The sequence below is a fragment of the Mesoplodon densirostris genome, chromosome 4, assembly GCF_025265405.1.
Source record: "Mesoplodon densirostris isolate mMesDen1 chromosome 4, mMesDen1 primary haplotype, whole genome shotgun sequence".
Taxonomy (NCBI): domain Eukaryota; kingdom Metazoa; phylum Chordata; class Mammalia; order Artiodactyla; family Ziphiidae; genus Mesoplodon; species Mesoplodon densirostris.
This window is the reverse complement of record NC_082664.1, coordinates 117,987,451-118,012,110: the sequence shown is the minus strand read 5'-3', so window position 1 is coordinate 118,012,110 and position 24,660 is coordinate 117,987,451. Positions and strand designations below refer to the sequence as shown.

Here is a 24,660-nt window from a genome sequence, read left to right as displayed (position 1 = left end):
CTGTAGTGTTGACCTTTGAACAACGAGGGGGGTTAGGGGTGCCAACTCTCTGCACAGTGGAGAATCTGAGTATAATTTTCACACGGCCCTCTCTGTCAGCAGTTCCTCTGCACCCCAACAGCGGATCATGTAGTACTGTAGTGTTCACTACTGGGAAAAAAATCCATGTATAAGTGGACCCCCACAGTTCAAGTCCATGTTGTTCAAGGGTCAGTTGTATTTTTTCAGGAATACCACAGATGTGATGGTGTGTCCTTCTCAATGACCATATCAGAAACACACAATGTTGGTTTGTTCCAGTATTGGTGATATTAACTTGGACTACTTGGTTAAGGTGGTGTCCACCAGGTTTCTCAGCTATAAAGTTACTATCTTTCTCTTTATAATGAAAAAGTAATTTGTGTGAAGATACTTTGAAACTGTAAATATAATGTTCATCAAACATTCACCTACTAGTTTTGGCATCCCTTGATGATTTTCTAACTCCAGCATTGTTCTACATTTATAAGTTGGCATTCTACTGTATGGAAGAGCATTCCCTTCTCCCCCATTTATTTTTTAATTCATTACTTTATTTCACTATGGACTCATAGATTTTTATTTTATTCAAATGTTATAATCTATTATCATGGTTTATTTTGATGCTTAAATTATACCATATTTGGCCAGTGGGAACCCCTACAAGCTGAGTCCAGCATCGTTTTGATATGTCCCCCTCATTCTTCTTTCAAGGAATTTTAAGAATTCCAGTTTAGTCATTTAGTTGACTCAACTGGCCTCTGGTTTGCTCTGACCTCATGGTTAAGTCTAAGAAACAAAATGCAATTGAGATCTAACTAGCAGTAGGACTTTTCTCACAATCTGCACATTGCATTTATTTTTAAAACATTTAAGATTGCATTATGTACTTTGCATTATTTTATGCTACTAGCTTATAGTCACATTAAAAATCCAGCTCTCTTTCAGTATAAATTAACAGTAAAGCTTCTTAGTCATCATGGCGATTGAAATCCTGCTCCAAACAAACTTAAATGCTAGACAAAATACAATCCAAAACATTTAAGAATATAAATCAGAGTATAAGAGCAAGAAAGAGAAATCTGCAGGTGCTAGAACAAAGAAGGGATAAAAACAAAGAAGGAATGAACAAGGGCACAATGGTTCACAGGGGAATCACATACGGCACCTGAATATGGGCCTTAATCACTGGGGCTGAGGTCTTAATGCCAAAGAAAAGGAAAGGAGATGATGCTTCTACAGTGGGGAGCTGGCCAGGACCATGAAGGAGGCTCTCTTTGAAATGAAGACTAGAAAAACACACTCACTGGTCTAAAAAGGAACAAGGAAGTACAGTATCTGCCAATCGTGGGTAGATAAGGTCACCGATGAGAAATTAGACACCAAAACTGTGCCCATGCAGATATATGGAGTCCAAATTCACACTACTGTGAGGTACAGAAGCTTCAGGCTAAGAAATTTAACACAGAAACCTGTCTAGAACTGATAAAACCCACAGGACCTGACAAATGACATTTCTACAACCTTGGACACACGAGACTCTATGCAAACAGCTCTCACTAAATGTGAATTCAGTCAAAACTTGCAAACCATAATGAGGGAGAGTCAGTGGACTGACAAATGGGAGTACACCTAGAACTAACAGAATAATCTCAAAGATACTTAAACAAATATATTTAAACATCCAAAGAATTTTTTTTAAAAGAGAGACCACAAGGCAAAAACAGGCTGAGACATTTAAAAAATTACCGTCATTGAAACAAACTGATATTATGTCAGCTTTCTCTCATCTTGTGCCACTAGTAACTTAATTCAGTAAATATCTACTATGTGCTAATCACATACGGGGCACTGGAAACACAATGATAAAGATACAGCTGCAGTCCTCAAGAAACTTACATTCCATTCTTTTAACTTTAAGGGAGGATAACACATTGATTTCCAGATAAACTGTTATACTTTTTCTCTTTGTCATACAGGAAATTTTATAAATAAATGTTTATCATGTCTTTAAATTGAGCAGGAAAGTGGCATTAATACAAATCACCCTCATCTCTTTCCTTCTCTAAGCTTGCAGTATTTGTTGTTTTGCTTTGGTGGGTTGTTTGGGAGTTAGGAGCTTTGCTGCGGTGTTGGGGTTTAAAAAGTGGAAGGGCTGAAGGAGCACACATAGAAGACTAATTGCTGTATGCCGGTGAGGTGAAATACCTGTAAACAGCTTAGTCACAGCTCAGCCTCAGCTTAGCCCAGCTTCCCTTTCCTTACCATCACAAAGGCAAGTCCACAATTAAATATAATCAGGTTTTTTATTACAGAGTACTCTTACAAAATCAATCACTTGTATGAGGTCATTTGTTGTTAGACGGAACAACAAAACATCAATTCAGGCAGGCCAGCAGCTGGCACAAAAAAACACCTTTGTTCATGCTTTTAGTGTATCCTTGTAGTGAGATGGTCTCTTTACCTGTGTTACCAATCACTACTAATTGTACTACACAGCAAAAGAGCGATGCTTTCTGTTCATTGGATCCTGGCCTCAGAAGAAAAGAAAAATATCTTTGTAGAACAGAAAACAGAACTAGGATGATTTTTTTCGTTTAGAGTACATAAAACCAAGACTAAAGGCTTATATGATTTTTTAAAAATCTCTTTAACCATTTTTAAAATTTTATAAATTCAAGTGGTTTACTTTCGACAGCTCATGAACTATTTTTAGTTAATTTGAAATAAAGATATGGTGAACTCTAGGTATTTCACCATACTTGTTTTCCTCTGTACTTGAATTGTCTTTTTTTCCAAATCAAATTGAGACATTTTAGTACCTGTTCTGGTGGCTCTTAAGTAGTTGAGCTTCTCACTGATATCAGTTGTAAAAAATTTCATAGCAGCCAGGAAATCTGGCCAAATATTTATTTGACAAAAATTCAATATTGAAATGAAGCACACTAGTTGTTATACTTGTTTCAAAAATTTGACTCTTGGGCCTCCCTGGTGGCGCAGTGGTTAAGAGTCTGCCTGCCAATGCAGGGGATACGGGTTCGTGCCCCGGTCTGGGAGGATCCCATATGCCGCGGAGCGGCTGGGCCCGTGAGCCATGGCCGCTGGGCCTGCGCATCCGGAGCCTGTGCTCCGCAACGGGAGAGGCCACAACAGTGAGAGGCCCGCATACCGAAAAAAGAAAAAAAAAAAAAAAATTGACTCTTACTGGCTTTCCCAAATTATTTTCCAAAGTTGAAAAGATCTTATGGAAGTTTACATAGAAATTTCTCACTTAAAAGGAAATATGGTAACACAAAAACCTAGAGCAACAATGGTGTACATTCAAAACTGCAAAGTAACCTTAAAAGGCTATATATTGTATAATTCCAACTATACGATGTTCTGGAAAAGGCAAAACTCAGGAGACAGTAAGTTTATTGTTTGCCAGGGGTTTGGTGGAGGAGGAATGGATAAAGGCAGAGCACAGAGGACTTTAGGGCAGTGAAACTACTCTGGATAAAGGTGGATTTGTCATTATACATTTGTCCAAACCCACAGAATGTACAAGGCCAAGAGTGAATCCTAATGTGAACTGTGGCCTTTGGGTGATAATAATGTGTCAATGTAGGCTCATCAATTGTAACAAATATACCACTCTGGTGCAGGATTTTGATAGTGGAGGGGGCTGTGCATATGCGAAGAGCAGAGCTTATGGGAAATAACCACCTTTTTGTTCAATTTTGCTGTGAATCTAAGACTGCTCGAAAAATAAGGTCTCTTTTAAAAAAAACAAAACTGCAAAGGAAAGAATAAGTAAGGCAAACATGACCTCATGGCTTTTACTATGAATGTCCTGGCTTCCTTTAAGTTCATACCACAAACTAGAAAGTCATTTTCTGTCCTGTGTATTTGCCCAATCAGAACCACATATGAACTGATTTGTGCAAATGTGCAAATACTGCCAACTTTTCCATTTTGAAGTAGTACCTGAAGTCAAACAATGGATTAAGTCCTTCAGCCAGAATCAGCTTATTCAAAAAGCCTCATTCTATCTTTACTCTCATTCCATAAGAGTAAATTCAAATTATCCTAATTTTATTAAAAATGTGTGTGTGGTGTGTGGTGTGTGGTGTGTGTGTGTGTGTGTGTGTGTGTGTGTGGTACGCGGGCCTCTCACTGTTGTGGCCTCTCCCGTTGCGGAGCACAGGCTCTGGACGCGCAGGCTCAGCGGCCATGGCTCACGGGCCCAGCCCCTCCGCGGCATGTGGGATCTTCCCAGACCGGGGCACGAACCCGTATCCCCTGCATCGGCAGGCGGACTCTCAACCACTGCGCCACCAGGGAAGCCCTAAAGTTTTATTTTTAAAGAGGCTTATTTAAATCCAAATAAAAGCCTTAAAAATAAACTTTTCTATTTTGAATTAGCAGAAGATATAGAAACTCCGTTCAAGTAGATGATGATTCTTCTCCATATGCTTATAAAAGCCAATTGTTTAATACTAAATCTTCACTCAGTAAGGATAGGCTGGGCTCTGCTGTAGTTTAAAAAACAAAAAAACAAAAAACACACCAAAATCTTAGTAGCTTAACATAATAAAAGTCTATTTTTTGATCATGCAAAGTCCACTGACGGTCCAACTGACCTCCATGTGGTCACTCAGAAATCAAGACTACTTTGATCTTGTGGCTTCACCATTTCAAATGAGGCATCCTCTACAATGCCATGGCAAAGGTTTGTCACTGGCCTGGTCTGGGAGTGACACATACTACTTCTACTCACATTTAACTGGTCAGAACTAGCCCTTGCTCACCCACATGGGGGCTGGAAAGTGTAATTTTCTTTATGCCAGGAACTAAAGGAGTACAGATATTGGTGACTGCTAATAATGTCACCAAAATTCTTATATCTGCATGAAATCAAGATAATGTAGAATGCTAACTCTTAACTCATTAAGATTAAAAATAAAAGCCATATCCAATGATCTAACAATTCTGGTACAGATTTTGGAGAATCTAGTGAGAAAAACAAATGGTTAGCATGCTAATCAAACTGGTTATTCCAAATAAATACCCCAACTTCAATAAGGCTGACAAGTGGCAGATGAGTGATAATAGTATATCTTTAATTCTTAAAAGGCCAGACAAGTATTGTGTAAGTTAAAATGAAAACCATGTACTTTAGATACCAGGGTAAGCAAGCTATCATTAAAGTATGAGAGGTTACAATTTGCATTCGCGACTCACATCAGCAGAGGTGGGAGCAGTAGATAGGTTAGCTGATGCAGTTAATTCTATTAGAAAAGGGTTTCAGATTTTCTCTAATAACTCATAAAGACTGGCTGAGCCCCCCAGTGCTGTGTGTGCTATAAAGGAGACAACTTTAGACTGGAAAACGATTAATAGAATGCATAGCTGACCTCTTCACCCACAAATAAAAGTAACTTAAGAAAACAGAAAGAAAAACTATCTGTGAGTCAAAGCTATGAAAAAATGAATTTCTCACCTTCTCACTTTTCTTACTCCCCACAAAGGTAATAAGTTGACTTCCTGAATAAGGTTAAAACTGACCATTTAGGTGTGGACAAATGCTTATCAAGTATGATTTTAATTTCAGTATGACTGATCTTGAGCTCTACTGCTGATAACTAACCAGCTCTACTGGTGATTTCAACCTGTGTAGTTCTTATGATTATTTCTAGCCCCAAATAGCAAGACCACATTTGCCACAATAGCAACTGAAATGTGTCAGGTGCACATTCAATTATAATATGATTCTTTTATCTAGAAAAAAAAAAGGCAAAATAAGAATATGCAGCAAGAATATAATTTAACAGAGTTTTGAGAACATTCACTCCCCAAATAAAATACAGGAATGGATGAGGTGAAGTAATGTATAATACAACAAAACTTTTGCTAAATTCAAGGTTTACCTGAAAGATTAAAGAAAAACAAACAACATATAAAAAGATAGGACATTTCATTTTTAATCAGTCAAAAAAAAGAAGAGTTCTGGACGATGTCAAATTCCACACACCATAATGCTATAGTTACACATTAAATATAATTACTATCTATACATATGCAAAAATATAAAGTTCTATTTCATACAATAAAACCTTTTATAGAAACCATTTTAAAATTAAGCAGAACTTCTCAACATTAACATGTGAGGCATAAGTCCTTCTAAGGTTCCTTTAAAGGTTTTGAAACAAAAATGCTAAAACTAAACACAATGTCCTTCTGTCAGTTCCCAAATTAAATCTACTTAAAACAAAAACTGATAGCTCAGTCATATACTACTTAAATAATATTGTTCAGCCATCTCTAGAATCCTCCATTTTTTCAAGTATGGAAACAGAACTCAAATATTCCATAATACAGTACTAAACAGATGGAATATTTAGGAAAGACTATGTTGTCATATGGCACAATATTGTTTCATTTTTTTAATACGTTTTGAAATAAATATCAGGTTTTTGTTTTACGTTTCTTCTAAAAGGCCAAAATTTTAATGTACATTAATCTTGACTGTGGTAAGACGTAAGAATGTAAAATATAACATCAACATTTTATCACAAAAGTAAAGCTGGTAACAAACTATAAAAGGAGTCAGTACTCTACTCAGATACACCCAGGGATTAAAGCTCATCGTGATAGAAATATTCATCATGAAGCTGTCTGCCATAATCTGTGGCTTCGCTGGTAAGAAACAAGTCCTGGCTCTCCATAATCTCTGCTTCAGACAGCTTTTTGTCACTATTCAAATCCACTTCATCAATTAGATGAAGAGCCTTTAAAATAAAACAAAACAAAAAGGTGTCAAGTGTAATAAGCATTTTCAGCAAGATGTTCACATTTTAATGTGATTTGATTTGTCAAAACCATTCAGGTATGCCAAGTATTCATTATTGTCTAAGTATCTAAAAATATTAACCATTGTGACCAGGTCTGTCTACGGCATCTCTCATTACCCCCTTCCTTAATTTCTGCTGGGTTCTGCCTCCTCCCAACTCAAATCCAATTCAGGATATCTCAAAGTAAAGCAAAATTAATATAACTCATTTTGAGCCCCTATAGGTAAATACAAATTTTTATTATTCTATTGTGCTATCAGATTAATACATGATACAATCTTAACTTCTTTGTCTCCTTCAAAATCTAAAACAATCTAAAACAGATCATAGATTTAAATCAAGAAATAGCAATGCATTATTCCTAAATAAATAACTCCACTCCTTCTTTCTTTGGCTTAAGATTTTGAATTTCCATTACTATCACTTCTTAGCACCAATTTGGGGATGAGAGAGTAATTCTGTAACACTTACCTCTTCTTGTGCAATGCCCTGATTATTGGGTACTACCCAAGACAACAGCTCTTGGGGATCAAGCCTGCCGTCAGCATCTTTGTCATAATCATTCAGGAATCTATCTTTCTCAACGAGTATCCACTCTGGATCTTCATTTGCTGCTTAATATATTTAAAAAAAAAACACTAAGAACATAAACATGCATATGCAAGAATATCACATGTATCCAATAAGAAGTTTGGTATACCCCTAGAATAAAGGAAATTAATTTAAAGCTCACCAAATAAAGGAGGCCCAAAGAAACAGAAGTACTTAACTGAAAAGTCCTGAAATAAGTATAAACTCTATAGTAATTTTCAAAAGTGATACTCAGAGTTTTTAAATTGTTACTTATTATCACAAACTAGTAATTTTGTTAACTGCTGCTACTTGTTCAGATACAGTTTTCCCAAGTTTGAGCTAGGTAATGTTTTTACGTACATCATGTGACTAAAGCTTCCTGCGTGCTCTTACAAAGCAATGCCATGTGTAATTTTAAAGTGACATTCACAATAAGTGATGCTTTTAAGCAACAATTCTGAAAAGACAGCTGCTTTCAGAAAAAGCTGCATTTAAAAACTCCTCAAATTTCAAACACTCAGTAAGCCACCTTCCAGTCTTACTCCAGTATTTATAGGATTCTATATTTTCTTCTCTTTCAAGATCTACATGCAAGGGTACAGAAGTCTATTTAAAAATATCAACCTTTACTTCCTCACCCATTTGGATTGATGATTACATTGCATTTGTTTGAAAAGGAAGAAAAATGCTTGGATCTAGATGTGGAACTAAAAGTGAGTAAAAACAGCATTCTCAGATAAGCTTTAAGTCCCTTTGTTTCCCTTGTATTTTATTGAACTTGGCAGAACAAGGAGGAATCAGGCCCAGTTCTTCTTCCATTTTCCTCTGTCAAACAGAACTCTCAATGAGCAAGACTGTCTTTCAATTTCTTTCTTCTTTTCCCACCCCCCACTTCCAGACATCCCCAAGCTACTTACTTGGGTCCCGCTTGTAGTCACCAAGAAATTCTTCCAAACTAACAAATCCATCACCATTTTTGTCATGTTCTTCTAAAGCCTCTTGAATGACAAATTCCTATTGCATGTCCGTTCGCACACACACACACACACACAAAAAAAAATTAGTCACAAAAGTTTCAATCCCACCACCATCTGAATCAATGCTACTACAGAACTTATTTAGGAATAATTATTTTGGTTGTCCATACTTGCAAGACAATCTTTCTAAACATTGGAATTTAGAAGCAGGAATAAAACCCCAAATATTAAGTAGCTTAAAATTAAACATCCTTAAGTTTCTATTATTGAGCACTCCACTTCACCCTCCTGAACAACCTCGGCACTAAACTCACACTCCTATTTTCTGCACATTACCCTCCTTCTGAAGAATGACATATCTTACTACCTTTGTGTTCTTTAATTTCACTTTCCCTCAAATCTATTAACAACCCCAAAAGAACCGTTGTCTTAGATCTTTGAATAGAGCTGCTGTTCTACCCCCAGACCTGAAATGGGGCAGTCCCCTATAAAACCTCAACCCCCCCGCCGCTTCTTCTACCAATCTACCCTATCCACACCAGACTGCCCCCAAATCTGTTCCTCACGCTTACCAAGGCTTCTTACCAACCACTCCCCGCTGACCCAGATATCACACCCTTTCTCGTTATACTTGATCCAAGATGACCCGTTTAATGGCCAGCTGCTTCAGTACTTCCCTTATTATATTCCTATATCCCCTTGTACCCTCTTCTTATTATGCCAATCCCCGTCTAGTACATCAGACTCACTTCACTTTCTCCTTTATTCCAGAATCAGAGAAAGATACAAAAATAGAAACTAGTCCTTGTAAATTAATTTCTTGCCATTTTGGTGGGCTCTCACTGCAGCTTGGAAGTCTATCTCTGCCTCACTTTCCCTAACATACACTCTACAGCTGTTTTTTGAAACCTCCATTTTCCTTGGGCCTCACCCTAACTCTCTCCAATACACTCTTGACAAAGACCTTCCTGTTTTTCTACACATGGTACAGGTCTTCTGAAATGCTTCCTTGTTTCCCAGCATTGCATCCTCACCTTTAATTACCTCTATATATGCCTTTTCCTCTCATCATTTTAGGCCTTTGATCTCAGCAGTTAAAGCTCTCTCCCCCTCTTCTCTAGGGTGAAGCCCTCAACTATCTTCCTAGATCCCATACTATCCCATTTCCTGAGTGCTTTCTTTCACTCTTAACTCCAGCCTCTGCCAAGGCTCCAATCTCTTTTCCACCAGCTCCTTCTTCTATGCCTTTAAAAACATTCAAGTCCCCAATGACTATGCTGCACTCTTTCGCCACCATCCTGGTTTTTCTTTTCCTCTCATAGGTTATACCTTACTGTTCTCGTTTCCTCATTACCTACTGCCACCCAAGTACCTTTCAATCTGGATTCTAGCATCACAACTATAATGAAACATATTCTCAAAAGTCTACCATTCTAGTCAAACCCAGGGGCTTTATCTACATCTGTATGAAATAACACTTAAATAGAAGCTGTTGGCGTTTTTTAAAATCAAATATTACAGAGTTTATATATAGAAACCCGGGGATCTTAACCTGGATATCCAAAGATTGGTTTTAGAGAGAGGATCTGAGAATCTCTTGAAATTATAATCCAATATTTCACGTGTATAAGCATGGACATACATAGGATTTTTCTGGGACACAGTACATAGTTTGCATCATGCTTTTTAAAGGAGTCTGTGACCCAGTAAAAGAATCACTGATCAAAATGATTATTCCTCCATTCAAGTAATCCTCTTGGGAAACAATAGACTTATTTCAATAATGTTGCCTTGGTTAAAATAATTTTTGGAACTACATGAATGAAAATATCTTTAAATTCCAAATTTTGATCCAAAGTAGAATCACTTAGTTGATCTTGTACTCCTGCCTTTTCCCATATCAAATATATCCTTAAAGGGAAAAAGGGATACACAAAAACAATTAAGGTAAATAGGAATTAATGAAATTGCTCTGAATGAGACACCAGTTTATGATTACACACCTTATACGCTGCCATCAAGGCCAACTCAGCACAAAGAACATACTTCCCCATACTGACACACCCCATTCTGCAATGGGTTTTCATTGTTATGCAAGCCCCAAGCCTCACAGTCATCTCTGACTCTTGCCCCTCTCCATTCCCGTGCTTAGTCAGTCAACATTCCTGTCTATGCTTTCTTCAAAATGTTGGTCAAGTCTAATTCATTCCATTGCCACCTTGTATTCCGGGGCCATAACATATAATGCCTAAATTATTTCATTGCTTTCACTGGTCATCTCCCTCCTCAGTCTTCAACTGTTCCTTATTCCCCAGGTAATCAAGATTCAACATCCTCTGCCTACCATGCTAGGGCTCAAATTTTGGCCCTAATTGGCCCTAATTAAACAAATTGTGCCAATGTTCTTAAACTAGGTCATGAAAAACGTATCTGCAGCCTGGCTAACAAGGTAGCAGCATCTGATCATGACCCATTAAACAAAAAGCTACAGCTTCCCTCCCTGAAATGTCCAGGGAACTAAGCCACATGGCTGGAGGCTGATGCCAGGCAACAGACCTCAATATAAATGTTTAGCCTATTTTTTAAAAACCATGTCTTATATTAATCTTTACCCTCCAATAGGACAGTTTCTGTTCTCAAGAAGCTTATCAAGTCATAGGAGGGACTTAATCAGTGTTAAATTAAACCTAGAGTCCAACAAAATTTTGAAGAGCTGGTACTTCTTTTAAGCACTAAAGGGATGAGAGGACTCATTATGCCTTAAGTTGCAAAAACATCATTAGTCATTAGCAGCTGTACCCCCCACCCTACCCCCACACACCCTATGAAAAGAGATCCAAATGTGACACATTTTCCCAGACCAAAAGTTTTCACAAGTGATGCTGTAAACTAAATAGGAAGTTCTAGTGTTACTAATACTGAAAAACCAGAGGAAAGTCAGAAAACTACAAAAAGACAAGGAAGGCACTGAAGATAATGTGGTTATGAAACAGAAACTAGCCAGGGAAAGACTGATGCTCATATATGTTACAGAGATTAAAGAAAACTCATTCCTTACCTTCTTCCTCCCAATAAGCACACCCCACCCCACCCCACCAGAAAACCTCCTTCTTCCCACTCCTTATCTTAAGCAGGGAAAACTTTAGATCTTCCTGTCTCCCAAAATTCTGTTTGCCATACAATTCATTTTAATTACTTTGTAAAAGCAAGTTTTAAAGTTTTGGTCATGCAATAGTCATCTTGAAATGTTTCTTCCTTACCGTCATGTAATCAACTTCTTCAGGATGCTCAAAAGCAATAAATTCTTCAAGATTCAAACCAGGATCTGAATCCTGGTTAGCTTTTTCAAATCGCTTCTTGTCCTTTAAATGAAGCTTTGAAAATTAAATATTGAACACATTTAAAGGTCTCATCCATACCATAACATCATTAAAAATACTTCGAAAAATACAACTATGTGAAATCTAAAGTACATTTACACCCATTATCATATTTTATCTTCACATCATCTCTCTGAAGGTAAGTTGGGCAAAAAAACAAACATTTATTAGAAGCAGTACAGACACAGGCTCTAGAGTCAGAGAAACTCAGATCTGAATTCCAGCCACTAAACTCCAGCCACAGAAACTCAGATCTGAATGCCACTCACTAGCTTATTACTTAGGGCAAATTGCTTAACTTCTCTGGTCTCCTCACCTATACAGCTGGGATAATCTGACACCAAAAGCAACAAAAGCAAAAATAAACAGTGGGACTACATCAAACTAAAAGGCTTCTGCACAGCAAAAGAAACCATCAATAATAAAATGAAAGCTACTGAATGGGAGAAAATATTTGCAAATCATATATATGATAAGGGGCTGATATCCAAAATATATAAAAAACTTGTACAACTCAATAGAAAAAAAACCGAACAGTCCAACTAAAAAAATGGGAAGATCTGAACAGACATTTTCCAAATACATACAGATGGCCAACAGGTAAATGAAAAGATGCTCAACATCATAAATCATCAGGGAAATGCAAATCAAAACCACAATGAGATATCACACCTGGCTGTTACAAAAAAGACAAGAAATAACAGGTGTTGGTAAGGATATGGAGAAAAGAGAACTCTTGTGCACTGTTGGTGGGAATGTAAATTGATGCAGCTACTATGGGAAACAGTATGTTGATTCCTCAAAAAATTAAAAATAGAACTACCATCTGATCCAGGAATTCCACTTCTGGGTATTTAACCAAAGAAAATGAAAACACTAACTCAAAAAGATATACGAGCCTCTATGTTCACTGCAGCATTATTTACAATAGCCAATATATAGTATGTCCAATCACGTAAGTTAGTTTACATGACGGGCATACATTGTCACGTGCGTGCATCCTCTACAAGTGGTTGTGCTTTTGTTTACTTTATTGTACAGTACTGTATAGAGTACAGTAGTACAGTATCTTTATTTCAAGCCCAGGATGTCCGGAAGCAAGCGTAAAAGCAGTGGTAATGTAGCTGGTACTGCTAAGAAGCACCAAGTGGTAACAATAGAAACAAAAGTGAAAATAATTGAGAGAGTGGAACAAGGCAAAAAGATGGAATTGGAGGCCCAGAGAAAGGATGAAGAGAGACAAAAAGAAGAAGTAACTAAAGAACTGAAGAGATTCACGACACAGGAAATGGCAAGGGGATTTTCTTTATTTGAGGAGGCACTGTTACTTTTCGAGGCACAGGACCCAAACGTAGGATGGTACACAAAGGTTGTAGCAGCCGTTCAGAATGCAATCCAGTGCTACCGTGTCATCTGTGACAAGAAAGAAAGAGCTACTACCCAGATATCACTTTTTTAAGACGGTAGATAGATAGAATTGAATCCAGCAAGCAACCCGAACTTGTGGCATCAGCGTCAGGTGCGAGTGCAGTTGCAGCTTGCCCTCCATCTCCTATTGCTGACGATCTTTCAGCTCTACCATCTCCCACCTCCTCTCCCTCCTCCAGTAAGTAACTCTTCTTGCCTGTTCACTCGATGCCAGCCCCTGTATGCCTTCTGTTGTACTGTACTACTGTACTTTTCAAGGTACTGTACTGTAAGATTAAAAATGTTCTCGTTTGTGTTTATGTATTATTTGTGTGAAAAGTATTATAAACCTATTACAGTACAGTACTATATAGCCGATTGTGTTAGTTGGGTACCCAGGTTAACTTTGTTGGACTTAACGAGCAAATCGGACTTACGAATGGAACTCATTCGAATGTAAGGGACTTATTATTCAGCCATAAAAAAGAATAAAATCTTGCCATTTGAGACAATATGGATGTACCTTGAAGGCATTATGCTAAGTGAAATAAGTCAGAGAAAGACAAATACTGTATGATCTCTTATATGTGGAATCTAAAAACAAACCAAAAATTCCCCCCAAACCAAGCTCAAGATACAGAGAACAGACTGGTGGTTGCCAGAGGTGGGGAGGTGACAGAAATGGGTGAACTGTTTTTTTTTTTAGTTTAAATAAATTGAACAATTTATAATAAATAAGAAAAAAAGTTCTGTTAAGCAATTGGGATGAGAATTCCTATCAAGCAATTAGAAACCTTAGGTATTAGGTATTAAATAAATGTTACATATTACTATTAATGATAGAAAAACTGAGATTAAAATGATTTATTGAAAGGGATGTCAGAAAAACAGCTAAAATATGTTGAACTTGGATCCTCCCTGTTCTTTCTACAGTACTACACACTATCTTCTTTAACAATCTCAATAATTTTTTTAATGTCCCCAAAGCAATAAATTTAGATTATGTATTAATTCTTGGTATGTCTATTTCTAACTATTTCTGGTCTTCAAAATGACTTTTCAAAAACACGTTAACAGGTTTCAAAAAATAGTTCTTTAATGAGAATACTTTTGATAAATGTACATAATATTGGAAGTCTACTCTTTGTAGGCTCTTTACCGTGTTAATTCTGTATGTCCAGATAAAACACATCAAAAGCTGAAAAGGGCCTATCTTGAGGTCGAGGTTAAATAATCATACCCTTTTCTACTTTCTCACACCCATCTTCCTTTTTTTCCCCCCAAGTACACTCTGATAGGAAATCAAGAAGTAGCAGCTATTAGGGACAAGGCTGCTTTTAATGAATTTCTCAAAGGTAATTCTGTGATTAAGAGCCTTGGAAGCCAATAGTGGCATATTGCTAATCCTGCATAAATTCTATTTCGAGGATTTCTGGGAATAACTTTCTATAAACTTATGTGTATTAATCTGCACATTTTTGAAAAAGTACAATTTCAAATATTTTAGAAGCTTTTAATTTATGTGATTCACTGTTGAAAAGAAATACTCTTTTCGGTTTTTTGGAATACTAGAGGTTAGGTAGCAGTCATTTACTGAAACACTAGTTCTTTTACGATGATTGATTTACAGTGGAGAGGCTCATTTCTTTCCCCAAAGAATTTGTCTTTTAAACATCCAGATTCCACTAGCCAGTTATATCCACCCAATCATGACAGGGGGAAAACACTGTTTCCAAATAGCTGTTTTAACTTAATGTTTCATAATTTTAAATAATTAGACCAAATAATTTACATGTTATTTTCAGCTTTAACATGGGGAAAAGTAGAAAAATAAGAACTTGAGGTACTTTGTTGAGTCAATCAAGTTCTTTTTGAATAAATCACTATTCAAATACTAAGTGCTTAGATTTCCTTATGAAAGAACCCTTCAATTCAGAGCAAAAAGGTCCATGTTTCAGCAGAGGGAGCGGAATTTGGCCAAATTTGCCTATGGAAAGAAAGGATCTCTTTCAACAGCTAAGATTTCTTTAAAAAAAAAAAAAAAAAAAAGGTATTTTCTGGTTTACATTTCTCAGTTTTAAAAATAAAATGAAATAATGTGATTTTTTAAAGTTTTAGTCATTTGAGGAACACAATGTAAGAGAGACTCATACTAAAGAAGCCAATACACTGAAAGACGTTTTTCAAAGTGGCAAATTTCTAAAAGAGAACAACAAAAGACTATCAGTTTCATAAAACCTCAACACTTTTTTCTTCTGTATAAAGACCTTGTGTTCTACTGGAGAGTAGGAAGTACTATACACAGTAGTAAAAAGATAGAACTACCATACTCGTTTATTTTATATTGTAATAGAAACTTGTGAAGAACAAAACTGCCATCTTTTGGTAGACTAAAAATTTTACATGAGGAAATATATAACCTGTGATACCAGAAAAAAAGTCTAGGTCTTATTCTGATTAACCACATGCAAGATAATATCTTACATAAATAAATATTGCTTATACATGCACATTCAGCAGCTGGCTTTAGAAGTTAGAGCAGTTGAGCTTCTGCCTGGTTGGTCCTCAAACTTTAATTATCCTGCTTAAAAGTGCTGACTATACTTTCATCAGATCATAAAGAAATGCTTTTTCAGACATTTCACAGCCTGAGAGGGTCATTATTCCAGGCTATCTCTATTCTCTATATGATACATCAAAAATAAGATAAAATTTATGTATCAAATTGATTTTTGTTTTTTATTAGGCTTCCATATAGAAACATTTTATTTTATTTAGATATCCAATTACTTTTTATGATTATTTTATGGTATAATATTTAGTCTGTTACTTCGATTAAGACCGATTCATTCTTCATCCTTGATTTTTTATTTTGAATAATAATGCAGCTGTGTCTGGGTTCATCTTTACACCCCACATCCACTTTTAGTGGGTTATATCTATATATATCAGATTCTAATAAAGTATTATAAATAGAACTTCATGTAGAGACATATTCCTGTGTTGTCAAAGAATAACCATTAGGACTCCCATTGAGAAGGGTTCATTTTAGGGATCCATAAATTCATTTAGGCTATTAAGGTCCATCTAATTCATTCTTTAAAAGTAGAGTCTTATAATCAACATGTACTGAGTACCTGGGTGGGGAACATAGCATTAGAACCAGAAAACTTTTAAAAGAAAAACTGTTCATAAATACTTTATATTAACAAGTCATGTACCTCTTCAAAGTGAAGATTTTCTCCTCAACATCATGTATTATTTCATCCCACACCCCCAACCCCCCAAAGAATACAGATTTTAAAAACCACACACGTTTCTTATTTTTGATGGGTTGCTAATTGAATCTTTTGAGTGAAAAAAAAAAAAAAAGGACAGAATCTAACTCTAGTAAGATTTAAAAATACTGTATTTAACTTCTGTTTTATTCTCTGGCAGGGAAGTCATAATATCATAGCATGGTTTGGTTTTAGAAAAGTCTTGGAATGCGAATGATGCTTTTAAGATGAGTTAATTCCTATAGTAAAGGAGAATAACTAGTAGACAAACCCCTAGTCTCATTATTATCATTTGTTTTCTTTTTAGCACTAAGTAGTGAAAAGACTGATTTGCACTCTTTTCAGTCTGCTGTAAGATGAAGACCCAAATAAGGAGAAAAAAAGGAGCAAAGACATTTTTCCCGTATATATTAAATCCTAACTCATCTAAAGCTGATACAGTTAACAAATGCCTTAAACTTTCAAAAGCTGATTGTATATAAATATTAAAGACAAACATGTGAATCACACATGCTTTCTTCAACAGTATTCTTTCAAATCAACAAAGAAGAGTTTACCAGTCCAACTGCTACTCTCAATATTTATTACTGTTTCTCCATACTATTATCATTCCCATTTTTAGATATGAGGAAACTGAGGCATAAGGAGGTCTGACTTAACCTAAAGCTGCACCACTGTTAAGTGGTCTGCCTGAATGTGAAGCCAAGCAGACTGGCTCCAAAGCTGGAGCTCTTAACCTCCACACCAGTGGTATATGCATAGCATGTTCATAATCATTAGCAGAGAAACAACCAATTTTGAGTTAGTGATGGCCTACAGAGTTCAAGTGGACAATATGATTCTAAAATAAATAGCATATACACTGATAAAATATGGCCATGGTAAAAACTAAAAGGTAGATACTAATAATGGGATAGGTAAGTTAAGGAATAGAGGAGCCTCAAATGTTTTCCAAGCACCCTTGATTAATATTTTGGGACACAACGTTTGCAACAAGGTGTTTGGTTTTATTTTTTCCACATACAAAAAACTCTTTAAAAAAGTCTTTAGGGCTTCCCTGGTGGCGCAGTGGTTGAGAGTCTGCCTGCCGATGCAGGGGACACGGGTTCGTGCCCCGGTCCGGGGGGATCCCACATGCCGCGGGGCGGCTGGGCCCGTGGGCCATGGCCGCTGAGCCTGCGCGTCCGGAGCCTGTGCTCCGCAACGGGAGAGGCCACAACAGTGAGAGGCCCGCGTACCACGCAAAAAAAAAAAAAAAAAAAAAAAAAAGTCTTTAAAATTACCTCTGAAATACAGAAGTATTTGAAATAGTAATTTCTCAAGCTTATAGTAATTTGTCTTAAAAAGTTCCTACTAATTACTAAGTAAAAAGTCTTTAAAAGTTCCTACTGATTCCTAAATATTGTCTTCCTCAACTCTGCTTAAGAAATATATTTCAACAAATTAAACAATGAGACACAACGGAACTCATAGTGTTACTGAATCTTCAAAAATAAGTTATTTTAAATGGTGCAGCCACTATAGAAGACAGTATTGCAGTTCCTCAGAAAATTAAAAATAGAATTACCATATGATCTAGCAATTCCACTTCTGGATATATACCCAAAAGAATTAAAGGCAGGGTCACGAAGACATATTTGTACACCCACGTTCATAGCAACATGACTCACAATAGCCGAAAAGTTGAAGCAACTCAACTGTCCATTGACTGATGAATGGATAAACAAAATGTGATATATACATATAATGGAATTGTCTTTAAAAGGAAATTCCGCCACATACTACAACATGGACGAACCTTGAGAACATTAAGTTAAATAAGCTAGTCACACACACAAAAAAATGTTATGATTCCACTTATACGAGGTACCCTGAATAGTTGAATTCAGAGAAAGTCGAGTGGTGGTTGCCTAACAATGTGAATGTACTAAACAATATTGAACTGCACACTTAAAAATAGTTAAAATGTAAATTTTGTTATGTGTACCTTACCACAATTTTAAAAAATTTTAGAGTTATTTTATATAAAACTATGTGCTTAAAAATGGGAATAGGCCTCTATAGTCTTCTTAACATGATAATAAAACCAATTGTTCAATAACAAAAAAAATAAAATATTGAGATACATATTCAAAATACACTAAAAAAGCAACCCTAGAAATGAGGACAAATGATGCAGGTGAGAAATACAGATGCAAGGATAACTGAAGTAGTCCAGAATAAGAGTCCTAAATCTGGCTAGAAAGGAAACCATCAAAATGATCACTGAAGTGAAACAGGTGATTGCCTAGAGAACAAAATAATCAATCTAGACCTCAGGCCTCTTGTGCTCACTCATACAGGAAGGTAAAGTGAACTGATATGATCAAAAGCTTGTGCACACGTACTCACCTGCCTAAAAGACTCCTCTTCTGCATCATCCAGAGCAGTGTTCTCATCAAAGTCGATTACGCGATCATACATCTGAATATTGTATTCATCCCACGACACACTACCATCAGTGTTTTTATCATATTCAACAAACTGTTGTTTCGCTTCTTGCACAGCATAATGTTTAAAAGACATTTGAATCCATGAACTGAGTTCACCTATGAGAATTTCCCAGAACACAATGAATGTAATAGTAATTCTGATACTTAAAAGGAGTGAGAATTTCTAAACATTCTTTAAAAGAAGAAAAAAAACTTTAGTGTATATAAACAGTGAGTGAGAACTGGCCTAGTTGTATTCATAGAAATAGGAGTAGGAGGTGGGGAGAGCTATTTGGAGTCTTAAGAATGTTATAATATGTGATCTACACAGAATGTAAGCTCTTTGAGTACAGAGAGTTTTGGTATGTTTTGTTCACTGAGGTACTCCAAATCCCTAGAAAGCACCTGGCTCAACAAGTATTTATTAAATAAACTACCAATTGGCCAAAATAGCAATTGACTTTTAAAACATATTATCCAAAAAATTGCAGATAACTTTTGCTAATTATCACAGATATCTCAGGAAGCACAAATATTTGAATAACTACCCATTTATTTTAATATGTATTGGAAAAAATAGTGTTCTTCATTTATGAAAGTAATATAAAGTTTTTCTTTAAAATACATTTTACATTAAGTTGAATCAAGACCATATTAAGGGAATAATAGATAAGTAAATAGGGCCTAAATTGTGAAAAATGTACTCAAGTGACTGAAATTTGAGAAATATTGTTACAGTACATTCCCTTTAACTATGTCATAAAGCATCTGGAGGAAATTTTAACAAAGTTATGGGTAGCAATTATGATTTATGCCCTTCTTGTAATAGCTATCTGTCTTAACTGGGTACCTGAAGACATAGGGGCAAAGTTTCTAAATCGCAAATGTCCACTTTCAGATCAACTTTTAAAAATCTATCATAGAGATATTTACTATACTGCATTAAAGAAAAAAGGGGGTGGGGGAAGAAAAGCATGAATATTTGCAAGGAAGCAAGACTACCCATTTGGTTTAAAGATAATATACCATTTGGTTTAAAGAGTGGTACTCCTCTATTGGTTTGGGGGAGGTCAGGTGAATAGAAAAGTAAAGACACTTTGTCTCTCCTGAAACTCTAAATCAGGGCAGAATAATTATGGCAACCATGTATTGAACAATTATTATATATCAGGTCCTCTATATACTTTGTCTCTAATCTTCAAAACAAGGCAATTATAATAATTGTTTTACAGTTCAGGAAACTGAGGTTAGGAATTGAGGACTCACAGCTATTAAGTAGCAGAGTCTAGATTCAAACCCATGTTTGGCTTCAAAGCCCAAACTGAACTTAGTTGTCTCTCAAGAACCTGAGTCCAGTCCTGGCCCTTAAAGTGCAAATAAGCAAAATTCCCTGAACAGTCCTCAAGTAGAATGATCATCATGGCTTAACAGAATACAGAACGAAACAGAGGTCAGAAACAAGGGTTCATACTTCAGCTCTGCCATAAGGAATAAGTTTACCCTCTCTAGGTTTTTTTTTCTCACCTATAAAATGAAGATTTGGACTAAGTTCCTTTTCATTTTAACTTTTTAAAAAGCCTACTATTAAATATTTGAACACATGTAGGCCCATATAGATAAATAGCACCAAGTCTTCCAAATCAACTTGTTTTATGTGCTCTCTAGTGTAACCAAAGATGGACCTATTCTTATTGGATAATTAGTCTAAAGGTTCTGTTGTTTGTTTTAAGTACAAGGAACAAAACCTTAATATTCCTGAGGGCACCAATGTGAATACTTCATTGACAACACATCTTGAATTTACTAATCAGCTTATAATTCTCTCTCCAGCAACTTCATTCTTCAGATGCTGAACAGCATTTAAATGAGAGCTATAAGAAAACAGCTCCTGAATTTTTGTTGAGGATCAACTTGGAAAGTTGATCGGGTTCATCACATGAATTAAGCAATGAGGTGAGGCAGATGCACAGCAATTTATTTGGAATATTCTTTTAAGAACCTGTGCATTTCATTTCTGACTCTAGAATCTACCTAAGAGCACTCACTTTGTTTTTTTTTTGTTTTTTGTTTCTTTGTTTTTTTAAGTGAAGGATATTAAAGACTGAATTAAGTGCAGGAGATATGGGTTCTAATCCTGGCTTTGCTACTCATTGGAGCAAGGCACTTATGCCTCTGGGCTTCAGTTTCTTCATCCTTACAAAAAGAGGTGGACATAATGATTCTAAGGCCTCTACCAGTTATAATAATTTGTGATAAGCATAATTCACATGCAACAGGTCCTTTTCTACTTGCTTATAAAAAGAAGCAAGTTGTTAAGATTCTAATGAAGCATATATCAAAAGAGCAATAAACCACTTAATGCCTTAAGAAGGTTTTTAGCATGTTTCTCTAAAGTAAATCATGTTGATATTGATAAAAAGTCATGTGAGGAGCAGGGCGTTTGCTCTAGGTATGACTTGCACATACCATGTAGGGTCAGTGATGTTTATATATTACTGGAGAAAGCACTGAGTGTTAGTTGGTATCCTATGTCTAAAGATTTCCAGGTATAAAACCTACTCACCATGTCCTTTTTTCCCTCTCACACAGTACCTGTAATTGGTTGAAACACTAGCAATCTACACTCAACAGACACCCTGCTTAAATGTTTGTATTTCTGTCTTCTACAAAGGGATGTCTCCATTGTTAGTTGTGTAGGACGTGCTTACTTTCGGTGAGAAAGCCATCTGAGTCCAAGTCAATTTTCTTTATGATTGACTTCAGTCTTTTGTGCTGCTCTTCGGGGGTGAGTTTAACATATTCATCGACTTCTTCCTTTGGGGGGTAAGCGATATACAGGGGGTGGTCAAGCATTACTATCAGGAGGGCAAAATGGTGGAGAAAAATAGAGCTACCCTTGCCGAGGGCTTTTGGGGTGACCCACACCTGCTCTCCAAGGCCCCTGCCCCCTACACACCCTCAGTGATCCTGCCCCTTGTAGGGAGGGTAGAAGGGATCCAGCTCCTGGGCCGCGCTATTTTCTCAGCCTTACAGCCCCCGGGGTCCACGGGAGAGTGAGCTGCGCCCCGCCCGGCCCCCATTGTCAGACTGCCCCGGCCAGGCCTCGCCCGGCCGCCCCCTTTGTCCTGGGACAAAGCCCGCGGCAGCCGCGCTGCGAGGCCCGGCCCTCCCAGCCACCGGCCTGGCCGCCTCACCTCGCCGCCCAGCAGCGCCTCGCGGTCGTAGTCGGCGCGGTGCTCTCCCCGTGGGTAGTGCAACTCCTCGGCCTCCCCGGCGCCGGCTGCCGCGGCGCACAGCAGGAGCAGCCCCAGCGTAGCGGGCCTCGGGCCCAGCCGCATCGCGCCGGCCAGCCGCGGACACATAGAGAAGTGAGGAGGGAGGCAGGAGGGGGCTCAGGCCAGCGGCGGCGTTCAGCGGACGGCCGCAGAGAGGCGGCGCGGGGTACGTGGGGAGGGTGGGACGAAACGCGGACAGTGCCGTGGCCTCAGTTCCTCGGGTGATCACCGGCTGAAGCCCGAGCGTCAATGGCTGTGATGCAGAACGCAAGGCCGAGGCCTATATAGACCCGGCGGAGGGGCGGGGCGCCAGGCTGCGCCGATGATTGGACCGCACGGCGCTGGGGCCGGGCCGCGGCGATGTGGCGGTCCGCTGCGGGCCCAGAGGCTACAGGAGGCTGGCGGTCGGGGCCGGGAGGGGAGACCCCCGGAGGAGACTTTCCTTGCGCCACGACGCCCTCCAAAAGACACGCCCCCACCCCACCCCCTCCCTGTCTCTTTCCGTCAGCCTCGTTCCTACCAGAAGCCCCCTGTCCACTCCGTGTGTCCGACCCGGTTTCCATCAATAAGAAAGGCTGGAGATTTGGGTGAAAATAATACAGTACCTAGGAAAATCTTTGTTTTTCCCAGTCTTTAATGTATCACTACTTATTTATTTGACCAGAGAAGGACGAACGAACCCAAGTACTTAAGCCAGATGTTTGTATGTGATGCTCAATTTCGCGACTTACAAGTTCTGTGACCTTCGCCAAGTTACTTGGCCTTTGAAAACCTGTTTGCTCATTTATAAAATGATCATAGTAATGAGACTACCTTAAAGGGTTATTATGAAGATTAAATTAAAATAATATGCGTTTAGAACAGTACCTGGCACATATGGTAAAATGTTCAAGAAATGTAAGCTTACATCATGCTGCTAGAAAAGCAAAAGATGGTTGCGCAGAAGGAGTAGTTTAGTAAGTACCTAGGAAATCTTTTGCAGATAGAATGCATGTGCACATGGTTTTTATTCCATGTCTGCCTACAGTTCTATGTGATTTCTAAACCTCATCCCAAGCACACTAAACTCAAAGTAATTTGTAGGCTGCAGCTTGAGCCCTTTTCTTTCACTGAATGGTCCACTTAAGATCAGGCCTTTTCACACAGAAGAAAAGTCTTTCTGGGTCCTCTCACTTCTCACAGTCTCTATTTGGATTGGGTGCAAGAATTCTGCTCCAAACTGAAAAACTAAATGGGCACAGATTGGACAAATTTCCTGGGTCAGGCTGGAATTTTATTTTTTTAATCAGAGACCATTCAAAAGTTTAGAGAACAAAGAGTAAGTTCGGTGGGATCTTTCCAGTGTTATAAAGATCAGCACAGAATAAAGTTTTAAGTTTCAGAGTGTAAATATAGGCAACACTTCAGGGTTGATTTCTCTAAAACAAACAATTAAAAAACAAAAAAGAAAAGAAAAACTTTTATCACATTTTAATTTTAACTTTAGTTCTGGGCTTTGAGGCAGTCTGTGAAAAAAGAAGGACTAATGTCACAACTCAGCTTTGCACGTATTGTTCTCCAATAAGCACAAGGCAAAATTTGACCAGCTCCTGATGTGATTCCAATTACAAAGGGTAGGATACAAGATATTATGGAAGTTCTTCTGAACTCAAGGTCTCCCCAGATGGAGGCTTTGGGGCAAAGGAGATCTAAAGATATCTAAAGAGGTGCTGTTGGAGTGAACAGCATAAATGTCTGAGCATCAGAATGTCTGGGCTCTGTCTTCACTCAGCACGTAAACAGGCTCTTTTCCTTCCTTGGGCCTATTTTTTTCACCTGTAGGAAAATGATTGTGTTAGTTCAGAGAATCTTAATTTGAGATCTTTGGCTGCTAGGTGGGTCCTAAGTGGTGTGATAATCTCAAAATCCCATGCAAAATTTTGTGCATAGTACATTTTTGGGGAGGAGGTCTATAGTTTTGCTTTCATCAAAGTCTCAAAAAGACCCATGTGGCAACCCTTCTAGAAGCCTCTAAGCAGGTCTTCATCTCTTAAAATCCACAATTTTATGACCTTGGCAGTTAAGATTGTTAGGAAGCAGATTATAGTAAAGACCTATGCTTAAGAGAGGCAAGACTGATCCACTGTCATTACTTGTAATTAATCCATTTTATTTAGAGAAAAATAAGTATCTACAACAAGCAGCCTGTCAAAAAAAAAGGCATTATGAGAATCCAGAGATCAACTTTCTTGACCTATAAAAGCCAGAGCATGTGGCAAATATGTTTTTATGTAGATTTTTGAGGTGTAATTTACATACAATAAAGTGCACAAATCTTACATGTACAGCTCAACGAATTTATACATATGTAAACCTGTGAAGCCTGACCAGTACCCCAAAAGTCTCCCTCCTGCTCCCCAAATATCACCTCTGCCAAACATAGTTACTATTCTGACATCTTTCATCATA

At 37.6% G+C, this 24,660-nt stretch overlaps 1 protein-coding gene across 3 annotated transcripts; it reads right to left on the bottom strand.

Annotated features, from left to right (window-relative positions):
• Positions 1 to 5,966: 5,966 nt before the first annotated feature.
• Positions 5,967 to 22,458, bottom strand: RCN2 (reticulocalbin 2). 3 transcript variants are annotated; one of them, XM_060095140.1, is made up of 7 exons: positions 22,132 to 22,458; positions 21,646 to 21,751; positions 18,858 to 19,054; positions 11,662 to 11,763; positions 8,342 to 8,438; positions 7,323 to 7,465; positions 5,967 to 6,788 (listed from the first exon to the last, which is right to left on the bottom strand). In XM_060095140.1, the coding sequence occupies exons 1-7, from the start codon at positions 22,297 to 22,299 to the stop codon at positions 6,636 to 6,638; spliced, it is 966 nt and encodes a 321-aa protein (XP_059951123.1). In that variant the 5' UTR covers positions 22,300 to 22,458; the 3' UTR covers positions 5,967 to 6,635. The 3 variants fall into 3 exon arrangements, with proteins under 3 accessions (XP_059951123.1, XP_059951121.1, XP_059951122.1); XM_060095138.1 differs by having other exon boundaries at positions 5,968 to 6,788; positions 11,662 to 11,775; XM_060095139.1 differs by having other exon boundaries at positions 5,968 to 6,788; positions 7,323 to 7,462; positions 11,662 to 11,775.
• Between the last annotated feature and the right edge of the window lie 2,202 nt (positions 22,459 to 24,660).